The sequence below is a fragment of the Aulonocara stuartgranti genome (assembly GCF_965226115.1).
Source record: "Aulonocara stuartgranti genome assembly, chromosome: 22".
Lineage (NCBI taxonomy): Eukaryota > Metazoa > Chordata > Actinopteri > Cichliformes > Cichlidae > Aulonocara > Aulonocara stuartgranti.
The window spans coordinates 21,458,273-21,485,603 of NC_138957.1; the positions used below are offsets into that span (position 1 = coordinate 21,458,273).

General features: G+C 40.5%; 1 protein-coding gene across 4 annotated transcripts in view; it reads left to right on the top strand.

Moving 5' to 3' along the window:
- The first annotated feature begins 1,464 nt into the window (after positions 1-1,464).
- The window catches only part of LOC309699461 (ras/Rap GTPase-activating protein SynGAP-like), a 57,512-nt gene continuing 31,645 nt past the window's right edge, over positions 1,465-27,331 (top strand). For 2 of the 4 annotated variants that reach the window (XM_082522474.1, XM_082522476.1), the window contains exons 1-7: positions 1,465-2,625; positions 8,010-8,116; positions 19,958-20,046; positions 20,212-20,333; positions 25,013-25,166; positions 26,763-26,861; positions 26,981-27,241. In XM_082522474.1, coding sequence (XP_082378600.1) covers positions 8,014-8,116; positions 19,958-20,046; positions 20,212-20,333; positions 25,013-25,166; positions 26,763-26,861; positions 26,981-27,241 — 828 coding nt within the window. In that variant the 5' untranslated portion in view covers positions 1,465-2,625; positions 8,010-8,013. The remainder of the gene's footprint in view (positions 2,626-8,009; positions 8,117-19,957; positions 20,047-20,211; positions 20,334-25,012; positions 25,167-26,762; positions 26,862-26,980; positions 27,242-27,331) is intronic. The other 2 variants (XM_082522475.1, XM_082522477.1) reach the window with 2 other exon arrangements.

Below are 27,331 nucleotides of genomic sequence, written 5' to 3' on the forward strand. Positions count from 1 at the left end.
GCCATGTCATTGGCTTATTAGATGTTTGCTTTGACAAGCAGTTGAGTAGATGTAACTAATGAGTCTATATTGTAAGTTTCTGGATGTGAAACAAGTCAATACAAATTTAAGAAGCTGGGGACAAAATCAACAAACCTCACCCAGTCCCCATCTTTCTGCTGTCCAGTGGTTAGCAGTTAAACAGCCCAAATTTACACTCTCTGTACACGAAGAAGAAAAAAAAGACTGAATTGAGTTGCTAAAACTCCTCTCCATTTCAGTGATGAACCATTGTCTGGACACTGAGCTACTAAAAAAAAAATCAAACACTGGAAAATACCACCTTTATTTGGCTAACTGAATCCTAAAATTTGGCATAAACAGGCACTGAGCTGCTCAGCTTATCTGTCCTGTGGAGTGCTCCTCAGCCTGTGGAGGCTATTGCATAATTTGTTGAGACTATTTGTGAAGCTTTCCAATTTTGGGAAAATAATGCTGTAATCAGGATTCTCTACATTTTAGATTTTAGCCTGATGTCTTAACATCTTAACTCTGCATGTCCTCCTTCACTACATGAACATCCTTTGAGGTCTTCCTCTTTTCCTCCTGCCTGGCAGCTCCAGAGTGAACATCCTTTGACTAATATATCCACCATCCCTCCTCTGTATATGATCAAACCATCTCAGCCTCGCCTCTCTAACTTTGTCCCTGAGCTGGCATGTGAGCATTGTTAAAGGCTTCTTAAAATTCAAACCTCTCCTTTTAATATGTTGCTTCTTTGAGCAGACACCTCCGTGCTATGTGAATCATCAGTAGCCAGATTAACACTGGGTTACAGGTTAATTTGGGAATGTGTTGTGTTTAATTGCTGTTCAATTACATCTTTTTGGGGGGTTTCTGTAAAGATTGGACACTAATGCACCAAATCATCTAGTCAGTTGTTGTAGTGCTTACGCCAGATGCCACAGGTGAAATTAAGTTACCACAAACCAATTTCCACAGTCCCTGAGGGCTCTCTCAGTCTTTTTGCCTTCTGAGCTGCACCGATTCAGTAAAATGTTTTTTTACAGGACTCGTCACAGCAGCTATTAAAGCAAAAAATAAATAAATAAAATAAGTTCATTGAAACATTTTCAGATGCAAAAACTTGAAGTGCAGCATCCCTACTCTCGTGTGAGCCCCACTGCAAACACTAACTCTGCATATTCAAGAAGTAACTCCGCTGAACTTTCCAACTCGTACCGTTTTCGTCGATAACAGGCGGAACAGTGGGCTGCCGACCGTCATCGTTTCGTTGCGTTTTGTGGCGATTGCAAACTCCAGAGATGGTGCAGCGCAGGGCGGACTCTGCTGCCTCTGGAGGCGGTGGTTTCGCTGTATGCCTATCTTACGCTCTATCTCCGCCCTCTGGGGAGAGACTCCTCCGTTTACCGAGCACCTTTTTACGCGCACTGGCGTTAAATTACAATTAGGGGCTGACGGACTGCAGGAGCGCAAAGGACACCGCGTCAATTTGGTACCGGATTCCCCCTCATTTTTTCCTCCTCGTAATCAATTTCTGGATTATGGGGACGTCGCTGAGCCACGCAGGGTTATCTACAGACGCTTTCCAAGATTAGCTAGAAACATGGAGCACGCCAGAAACAATGTGCATGAATCAGACTTTGTTCCAGTGCTGCTACACATTTCAGTGATCTCGCCTGTAAATACGCCAGGATATTTATTTTAATGCTTCTGTGCGTTTCTTTTTCTTTTAGTGCGCGCAATGTGCAGCACCGTGGTTGTTGCTGCTGCTTAGAGTTGGCATAGCCCCACAGACATCAACCTTAATAATCATTCTTTTAAATGTAAGTGATGCGCAGACCTCCGTGGCTTTAACCGTAACCAATCCGCCGTTTTTAACGTAAATACAAGCGACAAATGATGAAATAATTGGCTGTGTTGATCGGTAGACACAAATGCGTTAACAGGAGTTCACGTTATCCACAGATTTGAAAAATAAAAAAAATAAAAAATTAAATAAAAGAAAAAACCGCGACGCAGGGGCTGTTTGGAGTCACATGCGCCCGGGACAAACAATTAAGATGACAAAAACGCTCCCCAGTAGAGATTGTCTTTATTGCCGAGGAAGCCGCATTCTTATCACATCACAGTTTCTGGATCGTAATAGAGTTGGAGGACAGGGAGCAGCAGAGGGAGAAGAGAGGGAGGAGAAGCAGATGAGAGCTGCCGAGCCGCACACCGGAGCCGCTGCTGAGGGGCAGGATTTGGCTTCAGTGGTGGACTGAGCTGAAGTTGAAGGGATCCCTATGACAGTCGGCTTCACGTTTCCCCCCGAAGCCTTCGCTCTGGACAGAAGCACGTATGGACACATTGCAGCACAGGTGAGGGACAAGAGGAGCTCTGCCAGTTGGCCTCATGATTAAAACACAACTCTCTCTCAAAGAGGACAGCATCGGGCTTTCATTTGGAAACCGTCTCTCAGGTCTGCACAAACTGATTCTACCTTCATCCCAAAAAGAAAGTAAACCTGCAACCTCAGCCTCCCGCTCCCCCACTCCCAAGTGCCCTGCAAAGCCCACCGGATACAGTCTGCATCCACAGATGTAACTAAGATTTCTTCTTAAGGAAGTCCTATAATTTTGGGTAAGTGTTATTCTCAAGTGTGGACAGATGGAAAATGTCATGTTGTGGAACTTAGGGATCTGTGTGAATGCACAGTATTTCATTGATCTCCCTGTGAAGTATTCACCTAGTGTTAGTGACAGCTGGTATGGTGATGCTAGCCCACCTCACAGCCTGCATATCTTCAGCAAAGACAGGAGGGTCTGCACCAGCTGTTCATACAGAAGTGAAACTCAGCAGACCTGCACACAGCAGGCAGGTGTCCTGGTTCAGCCTGTCTCACTGAACTCGTTTTTAAGGTCATGCTTTACAGGATGCGTGACCTGTGAAGGGTTCAGCCAAGGTGTGACATCACGCCTGATGTAAAACAGTTTTACACAAAACCTGGCGCTGTATATGTGTGTATTTTTGCTTTTTCAGTTTATTGTTAGAAATTCTTCTCAAAATATTAAAGCTGTTCAGGTGATTTTAAGTAAATGACTGTAAACTCCCCCCCCCCCCCCCCCCCCCAAAAAAAAAAAAACAAAAAACGTGCCACCCTCACCCTCTGGTTTGGATTAGAGAAAATTTGCAGAAAATTTTCCTATTTGTGGATTTTTTTTCATAGAGCATATCTAAAATATTCGCCAATTATTTTCATTAAGACGATAGCTTAAGGTATGTTTGGTGTTTTTAAGTGTTTTTGAGGGGGGTCTCAAGTATTTGCGTATTTCAGGTATTCAATGGCAGTTGTGGTCCCTAACCGCTGGTATTCACAGCGGTTAGGGACTACTCAAAGTATAAGCTAAGGCTAAAGCGCTACATGTAGTACACCACCTTCTAAATTAGCAACATGCTGTCAGTATCCCTAGTACCCACTTATTGTGCCACCACAGACTGTATATAAAAGCTCAGTGTTGCCTCCTGGTTGTTAGTGATCTGTCGCGATGCCTGAGCATTTTTGCCATCACTACCCTGGTGGTATGAACACGAGGAGTGAGCGGTGGATCTGGCTGAGAAATTGGAGAAACGCTCCATGCTAATTTGGTAGCAACTTGTCATTCACAAGCCCTAAGGCATGCGCTGCTTTATCCTCCATTCTAATAGAGGCATTGTTTGGAGCAGAAGAACATCATGTTTATTCATTAATAGGTAAAAGTCTTAACTGAGCCAGTGTGCTCATTGGAAAAATATTTACTGTAGTCAAAGATCAAGAGAGACAAAAGGTTCTATTCCCATTGACTTCTATATAACCAGATGTTCTTGCTGAGTCTCCCCCTGCTGGCTTCACTTCACAGACCCAGAGACTGTGTCCATCTTTTGTATACAGTCTATGGTTTGCACGTACAAACTTCTCAGTGTCTGCTATGTTGTTTGTAGGGAACAAGACTAAATATGACAGTAGTTTTGCCCAGGAAGCCTCCTGATTGGTAGAAAGAAAATCATTCATAACATGTAATGTAGAAAAAAAAACTATTCATAAGTGTTTAAATGTCATAGCTCATGTTTTTAGAGATTTTCCCCAGAGGCACTTTTTTTTTTCTTTTTGCAGTACTAATGCATCTCAGCTGCATTCAACACTTTGTGCCCCACGCTAAGAAAAACAAGATTCATTAATTTACTTTATTTTAAGGGGAACTTCCATCTTAATCAATGCACAAACCTGCTGCTCTCTCTTGGCAGTCAGCTACTTCAGAGTCAGCGAGACTTTGCTTGCACTAATTTCACTGACACCTGTAGTTTCTTAATGAGCTATCTGTGGGTGTTGCACATTGAACACCTGCATGGACTGTGGAGAGGATGCAGGTTATCCATAATGATAGTTTAAAGAGCTCAGTCTTTATTTTTTTAAAAGATAGAAAAAAACAAAATCATTTAACTGGGTTATTTTAGCCCTGTCAGGTAGTCAGTTTACTATGACAACAAGAACTTTGGCAAGGTTTCGTTTCGTTACATAACAGCACTGGTGTTAGTGAATATCTATTATTAGGCCAAAATGGCTTTTGCCAGCAAGTGTCCCAGTTTCACTGGACTTTGTACTGGGTTCAGTATGTGTAGTTGGGAGCAATAGATGATTTGCCAAACTACGCATGAGTGATTTCATTTATTGCTGGTATTCCTCCATCTCTACTGGCAACGGATTGATGTTGGGACAGTGAATGACCACCATCTTCATGGTCCATTATGTCACACCGTCTCTGCACTCAGTAGGCTCTTTTTAAACCGTTCCCCATCCTAACCAAAAAGCATACTGTAGTGGAGACAGCAGTGCTTCAGTTAATGAAATGTCTAAGGCTGCACACTTGATGGAACAAGATAAGTTTGGCTCAGTCTGACTCATTGTCCCTCGCAGGATTTCCTCATCCTCCTCCATATGAAATGGGTATCTTCATAAGAAACGCCTATCTCCTACATCTCCTCCAGAAATTATTTTGTTAGTTTAGCTGAAATAGAAAGGCGTGAATCACGGACGTCTATTAATCTTTCTCAATTTCTCATGAACTGTTGAGAATCTGGACTCCTTGCCACTCTGTCACAGTTGTCAGCTGGGAGCCCGGCAGCCGGCAAAGAGCTGATTCTGCTCCAGTACCAAGTTTCCGTCGTAATTCTGCTGTTCTTCAGCCATCTTCAATACAATGCACAGAGGGGGCTTCTTCTTGCTGCCAAGGACAGCAAGGCTTTGACAGTCTAGCTGAATGTTCTCTGAAAAAAAAAAGAAAAGTTGGGAGTCTTGTCAATGAGATCCTGTCCTGCAATTTTCTCAAATTGTTTTCTTTTGCCTCAGGCCATGGATTTATTTCTCATCCTCTTCTTTTTTTCAGCCAGCTAACAGAAAAAAGTGGAGATATTTTTGTAGTTCTGGTAATTCTTTCCTATCCTGAGCCTCTCCTCCAACTTAACACAGTCTGACAACGTAATACCTTATAATACTCATCAGTTTGCTCTCGCAGAGCTGCCCCTCAACTCTGTCCCCACATTTTTCTCCTCTTAATCTCTTCTCTTACAGCCACTGGAGGCATGCTATAGTCACACTAGGGGAAACAGTAGTTGGAAACTGCGACACGACAACTTATTGCAACCGTGTGCAATCGCCTGCAATATTGTTGCCTTTGCAATGGTTGCTCTGAAGACGTTGACCAGTCTGCGACCAGTCTTCAAAGTGACTTTGTTACATCAAGGGTGGGAAGGAAATAGCAATGAGATGGACTCAGTCTGCTTTCAATTTGCAGTTGAATGAGGTCAAGTTGGCAATTAAATGCAATCTGTTTGTGATAATGGGGTAATTAACTTGGTGAAGATTTGAAACAGACATGTAGAAATTCATGTAGAAACACATAAAGTAGCTGTGAACTGACACAGGTGCTCAGCAACATTGTGTTCTGGATATATTCCTATATAAAAACAATCAGCTGGCAACCAGTTTTGTCCCCTATTGCACAGCTGCTCATCGGCTCACACTGACTCACATTGATTGCAACACATTGCCAATCTATTCAAGTCATTTTTATTTATATAGCGCCAAATCACAACAGCAGTTGCCTTAAAGTGTTTTATATTGTGTGGTAGACCCTATAAATAGTACAGAGAAAACATAGAGAACCCCAACAATCATATGATCCCCTATAAACAAGCGCTTTGGCGACAGTGGGAAGGAAAAACTCCTTTTTAACAAGAAGAAAGCTCCAGCAGAACCAGGTTCAGGGAGCGGCGGCCATCTGCTGCGACCGGTTGGCGGTGAGGACGTGCTGTGGAAGAGAGCCAGAGATCAATAATAACTGATAATTAAATGCAGAGAGGTGTATAAACACAGTGAGTGAGAAAGGTCTGTGCTTATAGATTAAACGGTGATTATCTGCAAACGTTTGACAATCTGAGAGTGATTGCAGTCAGATCAAAATTATTCAGAAACAGGTTGCCTCACCTTGCAATCCAACGTGGTCACCCAGGGATCGAGGTTGTTGCACGGTGGTCCGTTAGTAACTGCAACTGCATGCAACTGGGTGCCGAATGTAGAAAAAATGCAACGCAATCACTAAAGAACCAGAGATTTATTTTTGGTTGCCATTCTGTTTTTGCTCTAGTGTGACTAAAGCCATAACCCACCTCAGATTTCTGTGGGTAGTCTCCCTTGTTAGCATCTCATACAGCTGTATTTTACGAATCAGTCAGATGCCCTGATTAGGACTCTCCTGATGTCATAGAATATTTATTTAAAGCTTTCAAAATGACTGCAAAAATCTCACCTGTAATGTGAGTTTTATTTTAAGAACCAGGAATTTAAAAAAAAAATTAAAAAAAAGTGTGCTAACCCCATCCACTCACTTTTTTTTTTTAATCTCTTGGATGACAAACTGTCACTGTACAGAAAAGTGTAGCTTCAGGGCTTTTTTTCTTTCACATCCATCTGCTTAAGGTGGGTTCGGCTAAAATTGTGTGTTTAAGCTTCTTTCTCTGTGTAATTTGGAGGTCAACCCTGCTCCGGTAAGCATCTTAAATTGAGTATAATGCGAAAATCTGAAGCCTTCATTTGTTAAATACTGAAAATATGATGTGTAATATCAAGTATTTTTTAACCTTTTAAACAAAACAAAAAAGCACATTAGCATATTCATTGATACTTGATTTTTTTTTTTAAGAGGCAGCTACCGTAAATGTCCTTTTAGGGAATTTAAAAGCAGGAAATTGAACTTTTTGTTGGAGAAATCATATCACAAACAAATCATCATTCAAAGCAGGATATTTTTATACTTCTTCCACCACACCTGGAGGGGATCCATGTCTGTAGGAACGCTTATCAATTAATCATGGAAGCTGCTTGTGGCTCTGCAGCATCGTGACATTTAGCTAGCAGATCTAAAAAAAAAGGGCAGATCTGATGGGGTGGATGAAGAAGAAGCTCATGCCGTGCTTTGCAGCCCAAAAACTGATATCTTTTTAATGACATGGACAAGTTTGTGTGTTCGCATGCTCCACAGCAGCCCCAGATGGTACCTCTCATATTACTGCATTTGAGTCATACAGCTAAACATCTGTTTCTTTTCTTTTTTTCCTGAAAGATAATTTCCCGCTGCTGTTTGTCTACAGCAACATTTTATCAACAGAAACCTCAAAGACATTCATACCATGCAGATGAAGAACGATTCCACCTACTGCACAGTAAAAAGTCATTTCAACTCCACGTTCAGCGCTGTTTACTACTATCTATAAAATTACATTTCTCTTTCATTTGATTTGTACAGTTTGACACATTCTCTCTATTAATGTTGCTTTACCGTTATTTTCAGGCACAATAACAGGTTCACGTTTTTTCCTCTGGTTGTTTTTAAAACTTTTTGTCATTGTTGTGTTTTTGGGGGTTGGGGGATTGTTAGTTCACTGATGTCAAAAACTAAAGGGAAAACTCTACTTGTGTCTGTGCCATATAGCTGCATGGACACATCTTCAAAGACGTGGCTGCCCCATCAGAGTCAGTTTGGGTTGGTTGGTCAAGCGGAGGCTTGCTGTGGTGGTGGACCTGGAGTTTTAACCCCAAGTGAGTCAGTTTAGCCGAGACCCAGTCAAAGTCTCCTTTTTTTCTCCGTCGTCAGCTTTGCGTATTGTCATTTCTTAGCCTCTTCTCCAGTCTGTCATGGTCCAGTAAGGTTTTTATCTGTTATATATGTTTTTCTATGTCCCCCCTCCTCCCCCTTAGTCTTCTGTTCTTTCTGAAATGCATCAACACTGCTGTTGCTAGTGGTTAATGAAGGGTTTAACATGCACTAGCCTCAGATATGCCGCCCTGCTTTTTTTTTTTTCCTTTTCCCTCCTCTGCCATGGTTTCCCAATCCTTTTCAGCATTATAAAGATTTACAAAAGTACCTCAGCACATTGATGATTTCATTTTTTATTTTTTTAAACCACTCGATCCTCCACTGGAGCGTCACTCACCGTCAGAGCCGCGCTCCGAGTTTTATTTTGACATCCTCTAGGTTTGATAGCGCCATTTGCCTTTTTACTCGGCTTTGATTCATTCCTCCTTCCTCCTCACTGTGCTCCCTTTACCTCCCCAGATGAAAGCAGTCATTTCTTTTCCCTTCAGGGACGGGGAGAGAAATCATTTTATTAGTCGGCGCAGTGTGTAAAGCTGTTGTCTTTGCTTTCGACATTAAGGCCTACAAAAAAACATGTTAGAAACAAAACAAACAAGGGGCGGTCAGAGGCGACTGTAGGGGGGATGGTTTTTGAGAATCGCCTCATTTTTGATGTGTGCTTTCACGAAATAATATAATATCTTAGCGGGGTCGATATCAAGAGCGGTATCCACATTGCTTCTTGATCTTCGTTCTCAGCTCTTTAATTTGGATCTGCTCATCTACAAGCATAGCATTAGAGCTTCTAAATACATTAGCAAAAACGGAGGTAGTTGGATAGAGAGCAGTGCACAAGCTGCGAACATGTTCCTATGGTAACTAGGCCACACTTCCCCTGGCTAGTACGTGTACACACACACACACACACACACACACACACACACACACACACACACACACACACACACACACAGGGAGGAACAAGGCAGGAGAGAGACAGAAAACACACACGTGATGGAGAGCAACTTTAGATTGTTTATTCGGGTTACTGTTCTTGTGTCTTCCTCCGCTCAGAGGCCATTTTTATACAGTACTGTCTTGGCCTTCAGAAGTAGCGGTTACACTGCAGAATACTCAGTGTTTCTCCAGAAATATCTGCCAGTTTTCAAGCCGATCGCAGGTTCTTCCCCGTGGCTCCCTCGCTCCCATACTGCCCCTGCTTCCTCAACCCCTCCACCCACCTCTCCTCTCTCATCCTGCAGCTCTTCTGTGCGTTTTACTTCTCCTTGATTACAGTGCTGCTTCTAAACTTAGAAGCAGAGTGGCTCCGAAGAGTCAGAGGTGTCGCTTTTCTACTTAGAATAAAGCCAGCTGTCCACATTTTTGTGAGGCGTGTTGAATTTAAAGCATCTCGGTCTTTTGGGTGTATGTGCTGGGCTCATGAAACCGAGCTAGTAAGACCGTCATCTTTGGGTCCTCGCTCAAAAGGGTTTTTAAGTCTCCTAAACAGCCCTAATGTTTTCTCACTTCAAATTTAAATGCAGCGGGCACTTCAGGACTTTATACTTTATCTGATTCTCTAAATGCCAGCAGTTTATACCTCTCTGCGCTCGCCATCTCCCGTGTCATTCTGTGTTTGGTAAATCACTGCTCACACTTAAACCGTGTCAAACCTCCTGGGGCAAGGCTGCCGGGCTGTCAAAGAGCCACGGAGTTGATGCTGCGAGGTTTTGCTTCTGTCAGTCATGCAGGATGATTGTTTGGACAGCTTGCTGTAAATGAATGGCCTTAACTTTCTACACTCATTACACCGTCTGCGTTTGCTTTTCAGCACCTGTGACGCTGCTCGAATTCACAATGGTGGATGAACCATGGGTCGTACTTGGCGTTTAGATGTTAAACTCTGGCTCTGAAGAGTCAGTTCATACAAATGAACACAAAATAAATTAAAATACATTAAAATACATTTCTCACTTGCTTCTTGTGTTAATGAGCCGTGCAAGCAGTTTTCTTATATTTCTCTATTTCTTCTTATAGATTATAGTGAATGCCTTTATGCCCATGGCCTATTCAGTTGCCTATTTTTTCTGGAAAAAGCCATAAATACTACTGGATTAAACACTATAGTCTGACACTTGAAACAAGAGTGTAATGAAGTGATTAAAAAAAACAAAGTGAAGTTTTTCTGCCATCATGAACAAAGTTGCGTTTACTTTCATCATACGGGCGCAGAGAGAATCTCAGATACATCAACACTTTGACTCGTTCTTAAATTACACACTTTAATGAGGCTGCATGTTTCAAATGTGATTTTAATCCTTTTTAGTTTATATTTGACCAGTTTACTAGTTTAAACAAAAAAAAATCGACATAATTGTATTAGAATGTTGTTTTCTCACTAGAATCACAAACCCTTGCCCTAAACTGTGATGTAGAGGGAGATGCATTTCACCAGTTGAACATTTGAATACACTTTTTAAAAAGTTTATTTTTAAAAACATCTCTAAAATCTTTCGTAACAAATTTCTAAGCGTTGTGGTATAAAGAACTTTTGTTCTGTTCTTAATCAAGATGGTCCCACACTGCTTCAATAATCCTGAGGTTCAGGCTCTGGGGAGATTTTGATCTGCATGTTGGATCAAAATCTGACAGCACTTTTTTGGGTGCCATCAATTTTAATAAGATCCCCAACACCGCTGGCTTAAATGCAGTCCCAAACCATGACAGAGCCTCCACCTTTTTACACAGGACTGTAGACACTCATTGTTGCGCCTTTTCTGAGCTCTTCTGTTTGTATTGATGTAGATTTGAACCACTCCATCAGACCTGTTCTCGTGGATTTTCAGTCCAGTTGTTGTCAAATTTGGCACACCTCAGCCTTTTTTCCTGGTTTCCCTTCTTTAAGAATGGATTCTTCACAGCCATCGTTTCACTGAGACCATGTCTGATGAGGCTTCGGTGAACAGTACATGGCTCAATTGGAAGGTCCAGATCTATGTCTCAGATCTGCTAAAGATTAGGGTTTTTTGTTTTTTTTTTAGGCCTGACAGTTCTTCTTTTGTCCTCTTTGTCCAGTTATCTGAATTGATTTATGGACACACTGCACACCATTCTGACACACACCAAGTTTTCAGATAATGGCTCTCTGAGAATCACCTTGTTGGTGAAAATTGATGCTTGTCAAACTTGACATTTTTCTTATATTCGCCTAAGACGTGTTTAAAAAGAAAAAAAAAGGCTAATTGTAACAAAGTGCGTAAAGATACAATTTAAAATAGGTTCTTTTAAGTTTGTTTCAACACAACATTGGTTCATTTCTTGAGTCAGATGCCTTCTAAACGCCAACAAAAAAATAATTAATCTGAAAATGGTCAGGTGTCAAAAGAGAAACTTTAAAAAAACTACGACAAAGTTAAAATGTAAAGAAATGAGGGATGGCTCAAGACTTATGCACTGTACTGAATATGCTTGTGTATGTGCAAATCTCACTGTAACCTGGATTAAAGGTTATCACTGATGTAGCTGGAAAATCCAATATGCATATAAATGTACGGGACATGCAACGACATCCAGACTGTTTCTTCCTTGGAGCCTGTCCCAGCTGTCATAGAGCCAGGATACTTCATGAAGGGCTAACTCAGAATGACAGGCAAGCGCACGCTCTCACATCCCCACCTACGGCCAGTACAGATTCACAAGTTCACCTGTCATGCATGTCTTAGGGAGGAGGCACCCACACAGGCGCAGGGAGAACATAGAAATGCCACACAGAAAGACCTCAGCCAATCAGCATGCTCACCCTGTAATAAAATACCAGCCAGCTGTTTCACTGAATTATGAAGTTGTGTATCATATTATAGACAATCTAAACCATTTCAGAGCTTATGATAGTGAAAGTCATGACCTGTCTAAAGGGTTAACTGTCAGACATTGTAAAACATATATTTGGTTATTATAAGTTATTAAATGTACAAAACTTCTATTCACTTGAACTTAATATCCAGTAGGGCTGCACGATTTTGCATAAAATGAGAATCACGATTTTTTTTTGGCTTAGAATTGAGATCACGATTCTCTCACGATTTTCTTTTCCAGTATAAATATTTGTTGCACTTATTAACTGCACATCAACTTCGTAACAGTTGAGACTGAACATAAAAACAATAAATAAACATAAAAACAACAAATGTCTCACGTTTTGTGGTTGCCGCAAAATGTTGTACTGCTTGAAATTCCGTCTCCACCGTTGCTCGACGCTGCGTGTATAGAGCAGGTAGTGCAACAATAGAAAAATAGTTGTGGGACGGCACTGTGTAGCGTTTGTCTAGGGTGTTGATCATTTTCCTAAATCCCTCGTTTTGCACAGTGTTGATGGGAGCCATATCTTTGGTCAGGTGATAAGTGATAGCCTCCGTAATTTCTTTGTGCCTGCGGGAGTTCGACGGGTATAGGGAAGCGCTGTATAAATTTCCCGTTATTGATGTTTGGGTGGTTGACCGGGACGGATTTTCTCCTGTCACTTTCTCGTCATCCCTGACGTGCTCTCCGTTGTTTTTTCCCTGCTAATTTTAGCATCACACGGCACAGCTTCTGTATCACGTGGTATAAGGCTCCGCCCTTGTCATTTGTCAAGCAGGAAGAGTGAGCGCTTGTTTTCATGCAGATTACGTCCCGGATCAAAATGCGGTGCAATCGTTGTCGTCGTCTTTTTTTTAAATCGTTGTCATTTGGAAATGAGATCGCACATAAGTATGAATCGAGATCGCGATTTTCTAACGATTAATCGTGCAGCCCGAATAGACAGTGATGAAATCTTAATCCATAGTTTGCTGAGCCTATTGTTACATTACCATTAGGGTAGGATTAACTGCCGCTACCTTGACAGTTTGGCTTACTTTATGGGTACTCGGAGCTGTCATAAAAAGAGCAACTTCCCATGGCATAATCACGGGTTGGTTGTTGACATGGCAGTATTTACTCGTTGGAATATGGCAATTACGGAGACTTCCATATGACATGAAAACAACATCTGCCCCAGCAGGCCTGGTCTGTGAGTCACCGGAGCCTCCTTGTTGTCATATGCTTCAGACCACACATAACGAGATTTGGTGCGTGTGAACTGGAAACACTGTCACTCCGGGACAAACCGGACGCCGACATCGTGGAAAGACGTAGGCCTCAAAGGCCGTCTAACATAGCAGCATGAATGTGGATTTTTATCCTGCTTGAAAATAGAGATGCAGTAACAAGAGAGAGAGAGCAACTCTCCCTGAAGGCCAAGAGCTATACTATTTTATGTTTTTATTACAGCATGCTCACCGTGGCCTGTTATGCTGATATTGTGACGTTGTAGGGCGTCATATTGAAAAAATAAAAAGTGTGTTGCACAGCTCTCTCCAAGCCCTTCCATATGACATATTACTTGATATGGTTTCAAGAAATGCTTTTTTTCAAGGTGACCTTCATTGGGTGCTAACAATGAAGGTCAAGCTTAGCCAACCTAGGTACTCGTGTCCCCTAAGACCTGGTATATTGTTGTGAAGTTAAAAAATTGCGGGGACTGCTAACAAACAAACAAACAGAAGCGATTATGTACTGTACTATGTCAGAGGGAGAAACTATGGAAAGGTGTTAAAAGTAAAAGCACTTTAATTGTCTTAAACTGATTTTTAAAAACTTTTATAACAAAGAGGACGCCGTTTTATAAACCTATTGACTTTATTTAACCTACATAAATCGAGCACAATATGTTTTCTGCATTGTGTTTACATTCGACTAAATAACCCTGAAACCTACATTTTCCTCTGCTATGGTCTGTGGGAATTTGAGCCATACTTTTACTTGTTTATTTATTTCTTTTTGAGTCATAGTTGTGCGCTTCAGAGACACAAACTCTAAAATAACATTATGAGCGAATAAAACTGCGAGGGGCTATTAACAGCTTTTATAATATGTGTGAAAACCTGCTCACGTTGAGTCTTAGGACTGTCTTTTTTTTTTCTTTTTTTGTTTGATTACAGCCAAAATCCAAGAACTAATTATGGTATTATTTTAGGTAAAGACTCAGTTTTTTGCTTGATACTGATTGAATACCTCATCTCAGGGTACCTGCAGATCTGATACCAGCCTTCAGCTAACATGCTAGCACTATGCCTCTCATTACACTGATTGCTGTGAAGATTTGAGCTCCACAGACTGTAATTACTGCAGCTGCCTTTGGTGATCCTCTGAATTTTCTTTTTTCTTCATCTAAGGGAAGTGACTACTAAACTCTGACAGTCCCCTAACTTTTCATGCAGGTATCATCATCAGAAATAGAAAGGTTTATGATCAAATACCTTTAAAACTAATGAGCTTCACTGTATATTGGAGTTAGCTCTAATTAGCAGCGAGTAAGTTGTGTGTGTGTCTGTGTGTATCCCATCCTCTATTTAGGCTAAAAGCAAGAAAACAGATTAAGTGAGGGGAAAACAGTTGTCTAGTGTCTAATTAGAGTTCTCATTATAGCTAATATTATCATCCTAGGATGCAAACATCTGACAAGATAGCATTGTCATTATGAGTGAAAGCGTGCTAATGTTAGTGTTTACCTCAAATCACCTTCTGTGGAGAATTAGAGGCTCTGGCATGGCTGCAGCCCCTCAGTCTTGTTGAGCACCAGTAATGCTACGGTCCAGTGTTTTTTGAAGTGTCCTATTATGTAAGGTGGCATGAGACGCAGGATTAGTGAGGTTGCCTGTTGTGACGGCATCATTGGTTCAGCTAATGCTTATTTGGTAGATTTGGTGAACTGGTGGGTTATTAGTGTTTTTTGTAGATTTCACAAGTGTGTTTTCTGGAATCAACAGAGTTTTGATCTTTTTTTTTTTTTTTTTTTGTAGACATCTGCAGAAAAATCATAATTGTTAAATTGCTGTCGTGATCAGTCAGTTTCAAGGATAACTCATTATTATATACATCAGCTTTCGCACCTGATTGAGGATGGGGGGGGGGGATTATTACCTGAAAATGATTTTATTCAAATGATTCTATAAAAGCAAAGTTTCCAGATATGTATTAATAGAGATATACATGCTAAAGGTTGAGTATGTTTCTCCAACACCCACTCACAGTCTTCCTCTTTCTGTTTTCTCTCTCTGTATCACAGTTAGCTAGAGGCTGTTGCCACCCACGCACTCAGTCCTGACAGCAATTTACATTCAGAATAGCCGATGCGAACGTATCCATGTGTTCTGATATGTCACGTTTCCTTAGATCACTGCATGCTGCAAGTGACTTTCTCAGTGGCAGGTGAAAATACAACCTAAATATTTGTCTGCTTGGTCATTTGATCCATTTGCTCTCGCGCTGAGACACGAGGCAGAGTTGGGATTCAGCCCCACAACGATCGAGGAAGATTTCCGCTCCCGCCCATCCCTCGTGGTCGGGCCGACAGGTCTGAGCATTTTTCTCACGCGTCTGTCGGGAGAAACAGATGCGTTGTGCTGCGTGTTGGTGTGTTTCATCATCTTTACTGTGCAGTTGTGTGCCCGTATCTTCTGCAGTTCAAGTAGAAGCCCTTGGAGTTGTTTCCATGGATACCAAACAATTAGCTGGGATTCAGAATAGAACCTGGAGAGTCGCCTATTTAGAGGCTTTGGGAGTGAGGAAATCATAGGATGACAGAGTGTCTTGATTCTGCATTGCAAAGGGAAGAAAAAAGGGCTCCCGTGGGTAATGGGTAACTTCTAAAGGAAAAATAAATAAATAAATAAAATGCTCCAGCAGATCAATCAGAGACAAAAATAGAACAGCAGAGCGACTGTGAACATGAAACACGATCACGTTTCCTTATGTGCTGTGAAACATATGGACGCTCTGAAGCTAGCTTAAAAGAATGCATGCATATAAAAGGGAATATGACCGTATTGCACAACCTGGGCTCACTTGCGGGCCGTATTGTAGCTTTTGACAGAGGTGGGACCAAGTCATTGTTTTGCAAGTCTCAAGTAAGTCTCAAGTCTTTATCCTCAAGTCTCAAGTCAAGTCTCAAGTAATGTCAGGCAAGTCAGAGTCGAGTCTCAAGTCACTGGTGTAAAAGTCCGAGTCAAGTCACAAGTCTGAAATTTTGAATTTCAAGTCCTTTCGAGTCTTTAAAAAAAACAAACGAAAAAATAATGTTGCAGTTATATGCTAAATGTAAATATTAGACCATGTAATTTTAAAATCTGTGTTTTTCTCAACACATACAAAATAGTGAACTTAGAAAATATACACAAATTGTGAAATTGCACCTCTTTAAAATGCAGCTCAATTAAACTTAGCTCCAAGAATAATTTTCACCGACAGTTCTGAGATACGCTGCATGTTATTCTTGGATGCGGTTGTAGGACCAGCTTTAAAATCGCATGACAAAAATATCATACACATTAAAAAAAACTGTATCACCAACGTAGCCTGGAAAACATTTGCTAGTTAGATGAAGTCAGCTATCTCATCTTAGCATATTTATATGCATATTTATAATCATACGGTTCTTGGAGTGAGTGCATACACTCATGAAGTTTAGTAACTTCAGGTCACTGCAACAAGCCCAGGTACAGTTTACCGACGGATGGGTGCAGGACCTTGAAATGCACCGTGTAGAACGAAAGACCATCGTACGTATCATAAGTTTACCAGTCTCACAAATCGTCTTCATAAATACACATTCATTAACCGTTTATTAATAGGACCTTTGAGCTCAACGGTAATTAATTAGTAGTGGAAATAATTTCTGGTAGCATCACAGAAATGTAGCAGTGACAATAATATTGTATGCTGTAATCGTACTGGGCAATTAGTGATACAAAAAACCTGTTTTATCCTGTGAATAAAAGTATATGTTTTTGTCAATGTACCATAATAACAGAAGCGAAACGCAATATTGTGTCAGGATAATTTACTATTTATGCACAATAAATAAAGGAGCATAGCGCGACCATTTCTGTTCAGCGCCAGACTTGCTTGTAACCTATATCACCAATTATGTTAAGAAAAATGACGCATTAACTACAACAGCAGACTGACCTTCGTGTAAATGCTTGGAGCAGACTAACCTGTGAGCTGGAGTGTTCTAGGACGTTATATTTGATCTTTGAATGGCTGCAATCCAGTCGCATCTTTGTTACTTTGGAAACATGGCTCGAACAATTTCTCTTCCACGACGTAATCCGATAACAACCGATCTCTTTACTCGTCGGCTTCCCGTGGCTGTCATGCGACCGGCTATTGCAGTTAATAATACAACAGCTTCTTGACATTTTTGTGTTTCTTTTTATCGCTGTGTGACTGATTTTAATTGAAAGCCTGCGTGCGCTAGTACCGCTTGCCACGAGTTCCCAGAATCCTTTGCGGTTCTACCCGTGAATGACGTCACATTTTCAATCTCTATATAATATGCATGTTAAATTTTATATTTGGGGTGAAATATCAAGTCTTTTCAAGTAAACCGGTTCAAGTCCAATTCAAGTCCCAAGTCATTGGTGTAAAAGTCCAAGTCAAGTCACAAGTCTTAGAACATTTTTTCAAGTCAAGTCTAAAGTCATAAAATTAATGACTCGAGTCTGACTCGAGTCCAAGTCATGTGACTCGAGTCCACACCTCTGGCTTTTGACATGGCACATTCCCACTTGTGAAAGGCTGAACAGTGTGTAGCTGAAAATGTGATTGCTTTTTAAAAAACAAAACTTTTTTTTAAGAAAAACCTTCATTCTTGGGGACATGAGGAAAGGCTAAATATAGATTGTGCTCCCATAGGTTTGCACATAAAGGTACACAAGCAGCCTATTATCTGAAGACATATATATAAAGTGATATCATATGTATGATGTGATTGTTGCAATAGCCAGGAGGTGATTAGCATCTGCTTGACTCAGAGAGAGGGAAACATGCTAGCTTTATTCTGCCTTAAAATAGCTTTGAAGATGTTAGCGAAGTTGGCGAAGGTACATTTGGGATCAGATTAACAAAATATAGATTAAGTAATTTGTTTACATTTTAAAAACTGAATGTTGTGGTTTCTATTGATGTTTATGTTCCAGAGTATTTGCTAGCTATGGCCTGTAACCTTAGACTAGAGCGACCTTGTTTTATTTCTTTTAGCTAAAGCTAAACAGTTATAGGCCATTGCCTGATATTTACTTACAGATAGGGCAGTCAAGACATTAGATTTTCTATGTATGATTACAGTGGCCAATGGAATTAAAGATGGTGACATTATCATGTTAACTATAGAAAATGTGTTACAGGAACAGCTAGGTACTAGCTAGGTTAGCTAGATGTAATTTGATTGAGATTCTGCAGTCAGTAAAAGAAAGAGCAAATAGAGGAAATATTGGAAAGTCTGGTTGTTCTTCATTGCCTCATTGCTTGGCTGTTTTTGTGCACAGCTGGGATTCTCGATCTGTGTCCTTGACTGGCTTTTTTTTTTTTTTTAATGCTGCATCACATTTTATGGTGGGTGGTAAGGTGTTATATCATTAATTATAATCTCTGGAGAGAGTGCATTTATTTGTGGTGCTAAAACCAATATCATATAGCTCCATATAGTCCTAATGGTAAACTGGTATTAGTTGGACATAAGTAAAGGAAAAAGTTGACGCATCTTAATTTAACCAGTTTAATCTGACCGTGTCAGCAAACACAGAAACATTTTGGCCTTGCGGTCTGATGAAATCCAACAAACTGGTTATTGATTTTGTGTTATGTGAGTGTTATCGTGAGATCAGTGTTCCAGTTTTTCCCACAGTTACTATTTTAACTTGGTGTTTGAGGAACTTGAACAGTTAATGAATACCTCTCTTAGATTTCTGTCGTTCATATTTAAAGATGGGGATAATGTGGGATGGATATATTCGTACTCTGTGACCCTCACGCTCCTCTGCGCTGGAATTGCCTTCCAGGTCACCACATAGACACACACACACACTCGTGCAGAGAAAGTCTCAAAGATAGATCCATCACCATGTTTACTCAGTTGCTACTAGCCTAAAGTCAAACCAAGACCATGGGTTTCAAGATGACTCATCAGAGTGTGGGTCTTCCTCCGAATATAGTTCTCACATCAGGGTTTCTTTTTCTTTTTTTGCGTCATTTTCCACTGGCATTAGATATAAAAAGTTTTCCCTTCTGATGACGAATATCTGTTTGGGCATGCAGTTTTTTTTCAGACACTGTGTTGTTATTTGTGTTTTTCTCGGGGGGCTGTAGATGTATGTTCTTGTTGCTGGTGTTCTTCAGCTTGAACTTCTCTGTGCTGGTATCTGGCCTGCTAATAATGTGTGTTCTGTCAGTGTTTTCTGATGATGTTTTCCTTTCTTGATGGGACTGAAGTGGCAGCTGCAAGGTAATGACGCAAGCTATGAGTAGGAAGTTTGTTGTGAAAGCAGTAAAACATTTCTAACTAATGGAAAACTAACTGTATTGTGACCTCAGAGAGAATGAAACAAAATGTAACAATAAAGAGCTGGCTGCCAGATTGTACTAGCTGGAGTTGCCTTAACATTGGTTGACATAAATATTGAACTGAATGTGTATGTAAATACAACCCAATTTAAAGACACAATAAGTGATAAATTTAAATGGCTTGAACTAAGTAGATGTAAGTTTAAAATTACAAAATTCTTACTGGTTTCAATCCCTGATATCCCCACAAAGTCTCAGCGTTTAATAATTATTGTGTTCGAGTTATGCTCCTGCATTTTTGAAGGTTTCAGTCTTTTCCATTTCTTATTTGTTTAACTCTGTTATTCTTGCTGCTTTTGTTTGGCACTTTTTCTTCATAGACCAATCTCGCAGGGCAAGTTTTGCCTCTGCAAGACAGTCAAGCATGGAAACTCCTCCCAATACGACCCCACAGCCTTTCAGACAGCCGGTAAGTACAATAAAACCATACAATGCACGCTCAAGTATGTGATGTAAGCTTTATGCTTGTGTAGAAAACCCCATAGGGTAGCTAGCTCCTCTGTAAACTTCCCACTGTAAAACCATAACTTATTTTCCTCCTGTTTTTTTTTTTTTTTTTTTTTTTAATTTTTAGAGCTTTCTCAATCGAAGGTTGAAGGGTTCCATCAAGAGGGCAAAAAGTCAGCCCAAACTTGACCGGACCAGCAGCTTCAGACAGATGATTTTGCCCCGGTTTCGTAGTGCTGACCAAGAAAGGTAAGTAATCATAATATATATTTCCAGTTTGTGATCTGTCCATTGCTCTCCATTCCAGATTTTAAATATTATTACCTCAGAGCGACGATGTGCTCACAGTTCATCCAATATTCATAATGAAAAGTCAGAGGAGGCCATGGCTGCAGTTTGAAAGAGAATTTTTGATATGGTAATGGTCTGTAATCCAGAGACAAAAGGCAACCTGGAAAGTTACTGCTTTGCCATTTCACTGATTTTATGACAAAAACAAAAGATAAAAAAAAAGATTAGAGCATGAATTTGAATGCTGAAGGAAGTTAAAGTATGCAGAAGATACACAGACAAACCGCAACTGAATATAAAGAACCAGAGGCTGTAAACATTAACATTGTTTTCTGCTAGCTGATGTAAGCTGGAAAAATTAGACTGCAGATATCGCCAGCAGGTGTGGAATTAGTAACGTCCTGGTTATAACGAGCTCAATTGTATCATAGCCATCACTAAGATAGTGGATACAGTCCATTTATGCACCGAGCTTGGGAGCTAAACCATCAGCAATCAGAATCTGTTCTTTCTTGGGTGTCTGACAATCCTGTTTTTGTGCACTGTGTGTTATTTCAGTGGCTACTTCACATCACAATGGCAAAACCTCTTAACTTTTTTCCTGAAAGCCGTGAGGTTTTTTTTCCCCTTCTTTTCATTGAGTTGCTAATGTCAGTAGAGTAGAGAGGCAATCAGTTAAGATTGCCTGTTACAAGCCGACTGACAAGCTGATTCATTTCAGTAAACTCAGGGATTTTGTTGTTACAGCCCTACTTACTCTGGTATGAATGACCAGTTGCCAAAATGTTAGCAAGCTCTGACCAACAGAAAATACATTTTATTGTCAGGCGCCTGGTCCGAACACTCATCCAGAACCATTCGTCTGTAAATGATTAATCTATACGGACCTTTTTTGCAGCAAACATCTGACTTATCACAGCTGGAGAAGTCGGTGTTATTTCCAGTAAGATTAACTTTGACTCTTTTCTATTCAAGTGTGCCACTTATTAATTTTCATTTTTTTGTATTTGCACTTTTCCAGCTGTGATGTCTGCTGTGAAAAAGGCCTATGGAGGACAACAGATCAATAAAAGAAAAAAGTAACGGGTCTGCACGCTGGCTTTAAAGCTTCCAAATATAGCTTAGGCAACATGGGTAAAAAAGGGACTGTTTTAACTTTAATGGTGACAAAAAGTGTATAAACACTGAACTGGCTACATCAATGCTGACATCATTATTTGGCTATTCTATGATAGGTCTCTATGCATGATAATATTAAATCCATTATCACTGATTGAAATGCTCTTTTCTTCTCTTAGGGCGTTTCTTTAAACGGTGTCTTTAAATCAACCGTACCTGCGCTTCGGATTATTACTCACATGTCATGCTCACATGCAATCATTAAGATTTGTGTTACCGTGATTAGAGATATGCATTAATCCTTTCATCACAAATCTATTTTGTGCTTTTAAAGGGACACGTTTGTCCTCAAGTGGCTCAAGCAGAATGTGTATGAATCTCCGAGGAGCTCATGACAGCCTTCGCTCCCACTGTAGCTCCTTATCAGCCACAAAAGCAGAGCCCCGTTGAAAGAAGGACGCTGCCTTTAGTGATACCGTCACAGATGGTTTTAGCCAGTGACGAAAGATCTTCATTTGAGTGATATTAATAGAAGAGCAGTCTATCCAATCATTGCAACGATGCTCTCTGAGCTGCGATTTATTACAGATGAACAGAAAATAAATAGGGGGTGAAGGCTTGTATTATCACAACACGGAAAAGGTTTGTTACTTCAGTTTGTTTTATGTCTGCACAAAAAGATTAAACAATAGCAGCTTAATTAGATGCACATTTATTTAAATATGTACTCATACTCATGTATTTTTTATTGAGATGTCTGTATGAGAAGCCTGCTCATATATACAATTAGAATCACTGGTTTTCATCAGCACAAAGTCAGGAAAATAGAGCTGAAATGAGTGTAGTGTTGAAATCCGTTGGGCATTGCAGTGGAGACACTAGTGTGATTTTTCTTGTCGGGATGCAATAGCTTGCAGCTCTAGAGGCTTTCACCGCAGCTTTTTCTTGTTTTGCATTCTGAACTGAGGTCACATCCCGATGGATTCTCGCTTGCATTGTGATCAAAATTTTATGCAGTCCTCACACAATCCAGTCACGATGCACATATGGGAAGTACAAAGATGTAGAGAGGGAGAAGGTAAAAATCTAATGCTGACACTACACTTTGCCCTCACTACAGGAGATGCTGTAACAGACGCATTTAGGGCAGGTGTGGCTGACCGATCCTGGAAGTAATCAGTGTGTCATTTTTGCAAAGCGCGTAGAAATCCTCTGTTGTAAAATTCAGATTGCCGGTTCAGATGTTAAAGCAAGTTTTGCATTAACCCGAGGGTTTCTGTGGGGGCAGCAGTGAAGGAGGAGGAGGTGGTGGCGGGAGCTAAACGGCGATGGGGTTAAAGTCTGCCTTGGTCGATCTGCCTTTCCCCTCTAACCACAGCCGTTCACCGCTGCCTCAGACAGCTGCCTTCACAGCCTGCTCCGCGTTCTGCCCACACACGCTTAATTCACTCAGTAGTGTTAAGTTGACTTTGCAATAAACCCACAGCATTCAACTTCACACTCTAGCTTTCCAACGCAGCTGCTCGGCCTTTGCTGCCAAGTCGGTTTACCATGTCCTGCGTTCTGCGATGGCACCGTCAGCTCCCTTAACATGATGATTCACTCGTCTTCTGATCAGTATTAAAATGCAGCCTTAAATTTCTCTTCTCCTTTTACTGCATCATTATCCATTCAGTCAGGACCAGGATAGTCAGAAGATTGTTACTTCCTGTTGCAGTAATTTATATTTATAGCAGCGTGATTCTGCTCTGGGATCATCATAAGGGTATATAATGTGCATGGACCAGTTACTGCTACTCCAGGCATCAGTTACTACAGATATGACATTGATTAGGCCAGATACAACATGAAAGAAAAGCTGGGATGTAGGTGGGTTGTAAAGTGGCTTGCAGATGTGTAGTAACTGCAATAACAGCTATCAAATGAAATGTGTGTGACCTGCGTAACTGATGCTGCGCTAAGTATGTGCATTCAAAGCACCACTACATGCTGAGTCATACTTTTGGTGCAATTAGACCCCATATTCTTTTGCTAATCGTACTTTAAAGTTAATTTTGAAAAGCTTCCATTGTGAGAAATTTGCTTGATCACTTTCTGACCAAGGTTTGTTCACAAATACATTATTTTTCCCCATTCTTTTTTAAAAGATCCCTGTCTACATCAAAATGCAAATGCCACAACAACATACTTGATGTGGCGATATAACCTTAACCGTACAGAAATGTTTATCAGTCAAAAGCCTACAAACAGTGACACAATACTACGATATCTAAGAGGAAAAAAAGGTGATAAAGGAACACACCTTTAAAAATCGCAAGACTAAATCTCAGTTTTCACTAGCTGGTTAACGTTGCTTTGGCTTGCAGGAACATCTAAAGCTCAAAAACATTCAAAATCACTGTATTTTTCTTATTTCTTGCATGGAGTATATAAAGGGTTAATGACCGAGCCTTCGAGGATTTTGTTTGTTAGGAGAACAGCTAGGTGTTTGCTTAATAAGATTTTATAAACACTGTATGTTCCTTTTTTTTCTTTCATTAAAGCCAGTTTTGGAAAACATTATAGGAATAGGCTGACATTTTGGGTAATCTATTTCCATATCTTTGGAATCAGCCGTTAATTCCAGTTCTCGTCTAACTAGAAAGCGAGGAGTGTTATTTTTAATTACAGAATTTAAAAATAAAATTTTTAACCATTCAGTCTAAACTGAGCCTCCAGTCGTGACTATAGAGCAGCCCATAGCCCTCTACATCTCTAATGTCTGTCTGCCAGCAAATCAATTTAATGGTTCTCATTCAGTCTCTGTTTGCTGCAGCCTGAAAAGCTACAGTTAAACCAAAAGGACAGGCGCCCACTCACTAGTTGAGATGGTAACACACACAGCAAGTTAAACAATAGTTTATATTTAGGTTTCCTCCTTTTCCCATTACTGTGAGCAACAAAATCCCTTTCCTTGCTCCATTTTTTCCCAGTTCTGTTGCCTGTTAAAGACAGCTTCTTTCACATTTCTGCGTTCAGTTCCACCACTTTTTCTGTTCTTTGACAGAGCTGCCCTCTTCAAAGGTTATTCCATGATCAAGCCATAATCCTCCCTGCGTTTTTATACCTGCACTAGAGTGCACACTGCTGAGCTGCTTCTCAGCACTTGAATTTACATTACTAGACGGTAATATCGACCTTTAAATTCAGTTTTTGTTACTGTAGTTTAGTTAAAGGTATATTTGCATTTTCAGACGACACCACGAGCTGGGCTGGTATAGGCCGTTTCCTAATACACATTATGAGTCACATGAGCAAAGTCAATACACCAAACTGAAAACGCAAGAACTGAAAATCTGGTGTGGTTTACTTTTTCCATAAACTCATTATAAAAGGATCACAACTAAAATAATTGTGTTGAAATTGCAGGAGTGACACATGAGGATGTTTGAGCTACAGTGACTCATATTGTGTGAAAACACCACCATAATCACATCTGAATTCTGAAAGTAAGTCAATATCTTCCTCTTCTTCTCTAGGACTCGCTTGATGCAGAGCTTCAAAGAATCCCACTCCCATGAGTCCCTCCTTTCTCCTAGCAGTGCCGCAGAGGCTTTGGACCTAGTTTTGGATGAAGACGCCATAATCAAACCCGTCCATTCTAGCATTTTAGGACAAGAGTACTGCTTTGAGGTGCGTTGCGGTTGTTTAACCTTTTCCCTCTCCGTGGTTTCACCTCCCTGCTGCTGGATTTGTTTTATCTCACTGTATTTATGTTGCAATTCAGGTGCCACTACAAAGCCACTTCACACCTCACTTGAAAAATAAATGAGGGGACCCAGTGGTTTATGGAATTAGTGCTTTAATAATTGAGTTAATTATATAAAATTGGAAACTGAGAATTGATAGAGTTTGGTCTGTTCGGAGTTACCAAAAAGCACAAAAAAAAGAAGTAATTTGAAGACACAGGACCAGATTTACTAACTGGACTAAGTACCTCGAGGCTGCAAAAATGTGCCAATGGAGTGTAAGGTTCTGCAAGTGATCTATAAGCATGGGCAGCAAATACTTTTCACAAGTGACCCGATGCGATATATGATGTAAGAGCAGCACAAATTAGTGAGTCAGAAATGATCAGATCTGCGCAAGTTTTTCTCTCCATCAACAGCATGCCAGTTCAGCTGCAGGAGAATCGATATGTTTTGATACGAGGGCTAACTTTACTATTAGAAAGTGATGGAGACTGTGTAAGATGTAGCATCTGTTTATGGATAAATCAGACAGCCTAGATGTTAGACCTCAGCTTAGATAGCAGAACGTACTCAGAGAAAAGACTGCTTCATTATAGACGTATAAACCTGAAATCAGCATATAGCAGCTGACCTTCGTGTAGAACCCGAACACATATTATTTACCTTATGGTCTTGGCCACTCTAGATGTTTATAAAGCTGCTAATAATGTGCAAGTAAGACCATGTGGGGGTGCAGCTATGTATTAAAAAGCCAAATATAGGCAGTTTTTGCAAAATCCCAAATTAGAATTAGTGAAACCTGATTGACATAGTTGTCTTTATTTCAGTTTGTTATGTAATAAAACTGTTACTAGAGAGAAGTAAAAAAAAAATAATATAAGAAAATGACACAAAAGTCCATTTGTGATGTTGCAGAGCTCAGTGTGTGCGCATGCAGAGACTTTTATGTACTTTGGGCTAATCTTAGTGTAGAAATGTGGCTAAAAACCTGAAACACTGAGAGGTAACTAGGCAGAACAACACAGCTGGCGTACTCAGGTGTCCCCTGTAGAGGTGGGATGCAGAGGAACTCTGGCCATGAGGTGAGCCACTTTTCTGAAGAGCATGAGGGGGATCAAGGACAGGCCTTCCAACAAGTTATCAAGTCACTCAGAGGCGACTGAGCAAAGCAGCAAAAGGCTTTGGAAGAAGAGGAAGGACTCTAACTGGGCTAAGAAATGTCTGCCATGGGGGGTAAAAGCAGAACGGGCATATACCTGGGGTGCCAGGTATTGCAGTTGAGCTTTCTGGTGGTGTCATGGCGCTGTCAGTGGAACACCAGTGAAAGAGGGTGCCCAACTGGTGGCCTTGACAATGTTTTTTGCCCCTTTCTCGATGACAAATACTGTTACAGATTCCAACAAAAAGTCCTATGAGCTGAACTAAGTTAATTGAAAAACACTAAAGATGATCAAAAATAAAAATCATTGTTAACTATAGTTTTCTAAGGAATCTTTCTTGATCATGAACGCAAAAAAGTGATATGTTTTATCCACAGGTAACGACTAGTTCAGGGACAAAATGTTTTGCCTGCCGTTCAGCTTCAGAAAGAGACAAATGGATCGAAAACCTGCAACGAGCTATCAAGCCCAACAAGGTAGATTCAGTAGAACAGATTATATTTCATCCTAGTATTACACTCTCACTGAAAAGGATCGACTACATTGCAACATTATGAGACAGTTTTAAGTAAGGACTGTTATAATGCAGTAACAGAACTCCTCGTTTCACTTCCAGGATAACAGCAGACGGGTGGATAATGTCCTCAAGTTGTGGATCATCGAAGCGCGAGACCTTCCAGCTAAGAAACGCTATTATTGTGAGCTGTGTCTGGATGACATGCTGTATGCACGCACCACCAGCAAGCCCCGCACCGACACCGTCTTCTGGGGCGAGCATTTTGAATTTAACAATTTGCCTACCATTCGTAGCCTTCGTTTGCACCTCTACAAGGAAACGGACAAAAAAAGACGCAAGGTAACGGAAGTGTCTCGTGAAGTCATTTTTAATGCTTTTCGCCTAAACATTTGCAATAAATACGTGAAATAAACATGTTTTTTCTTAAAA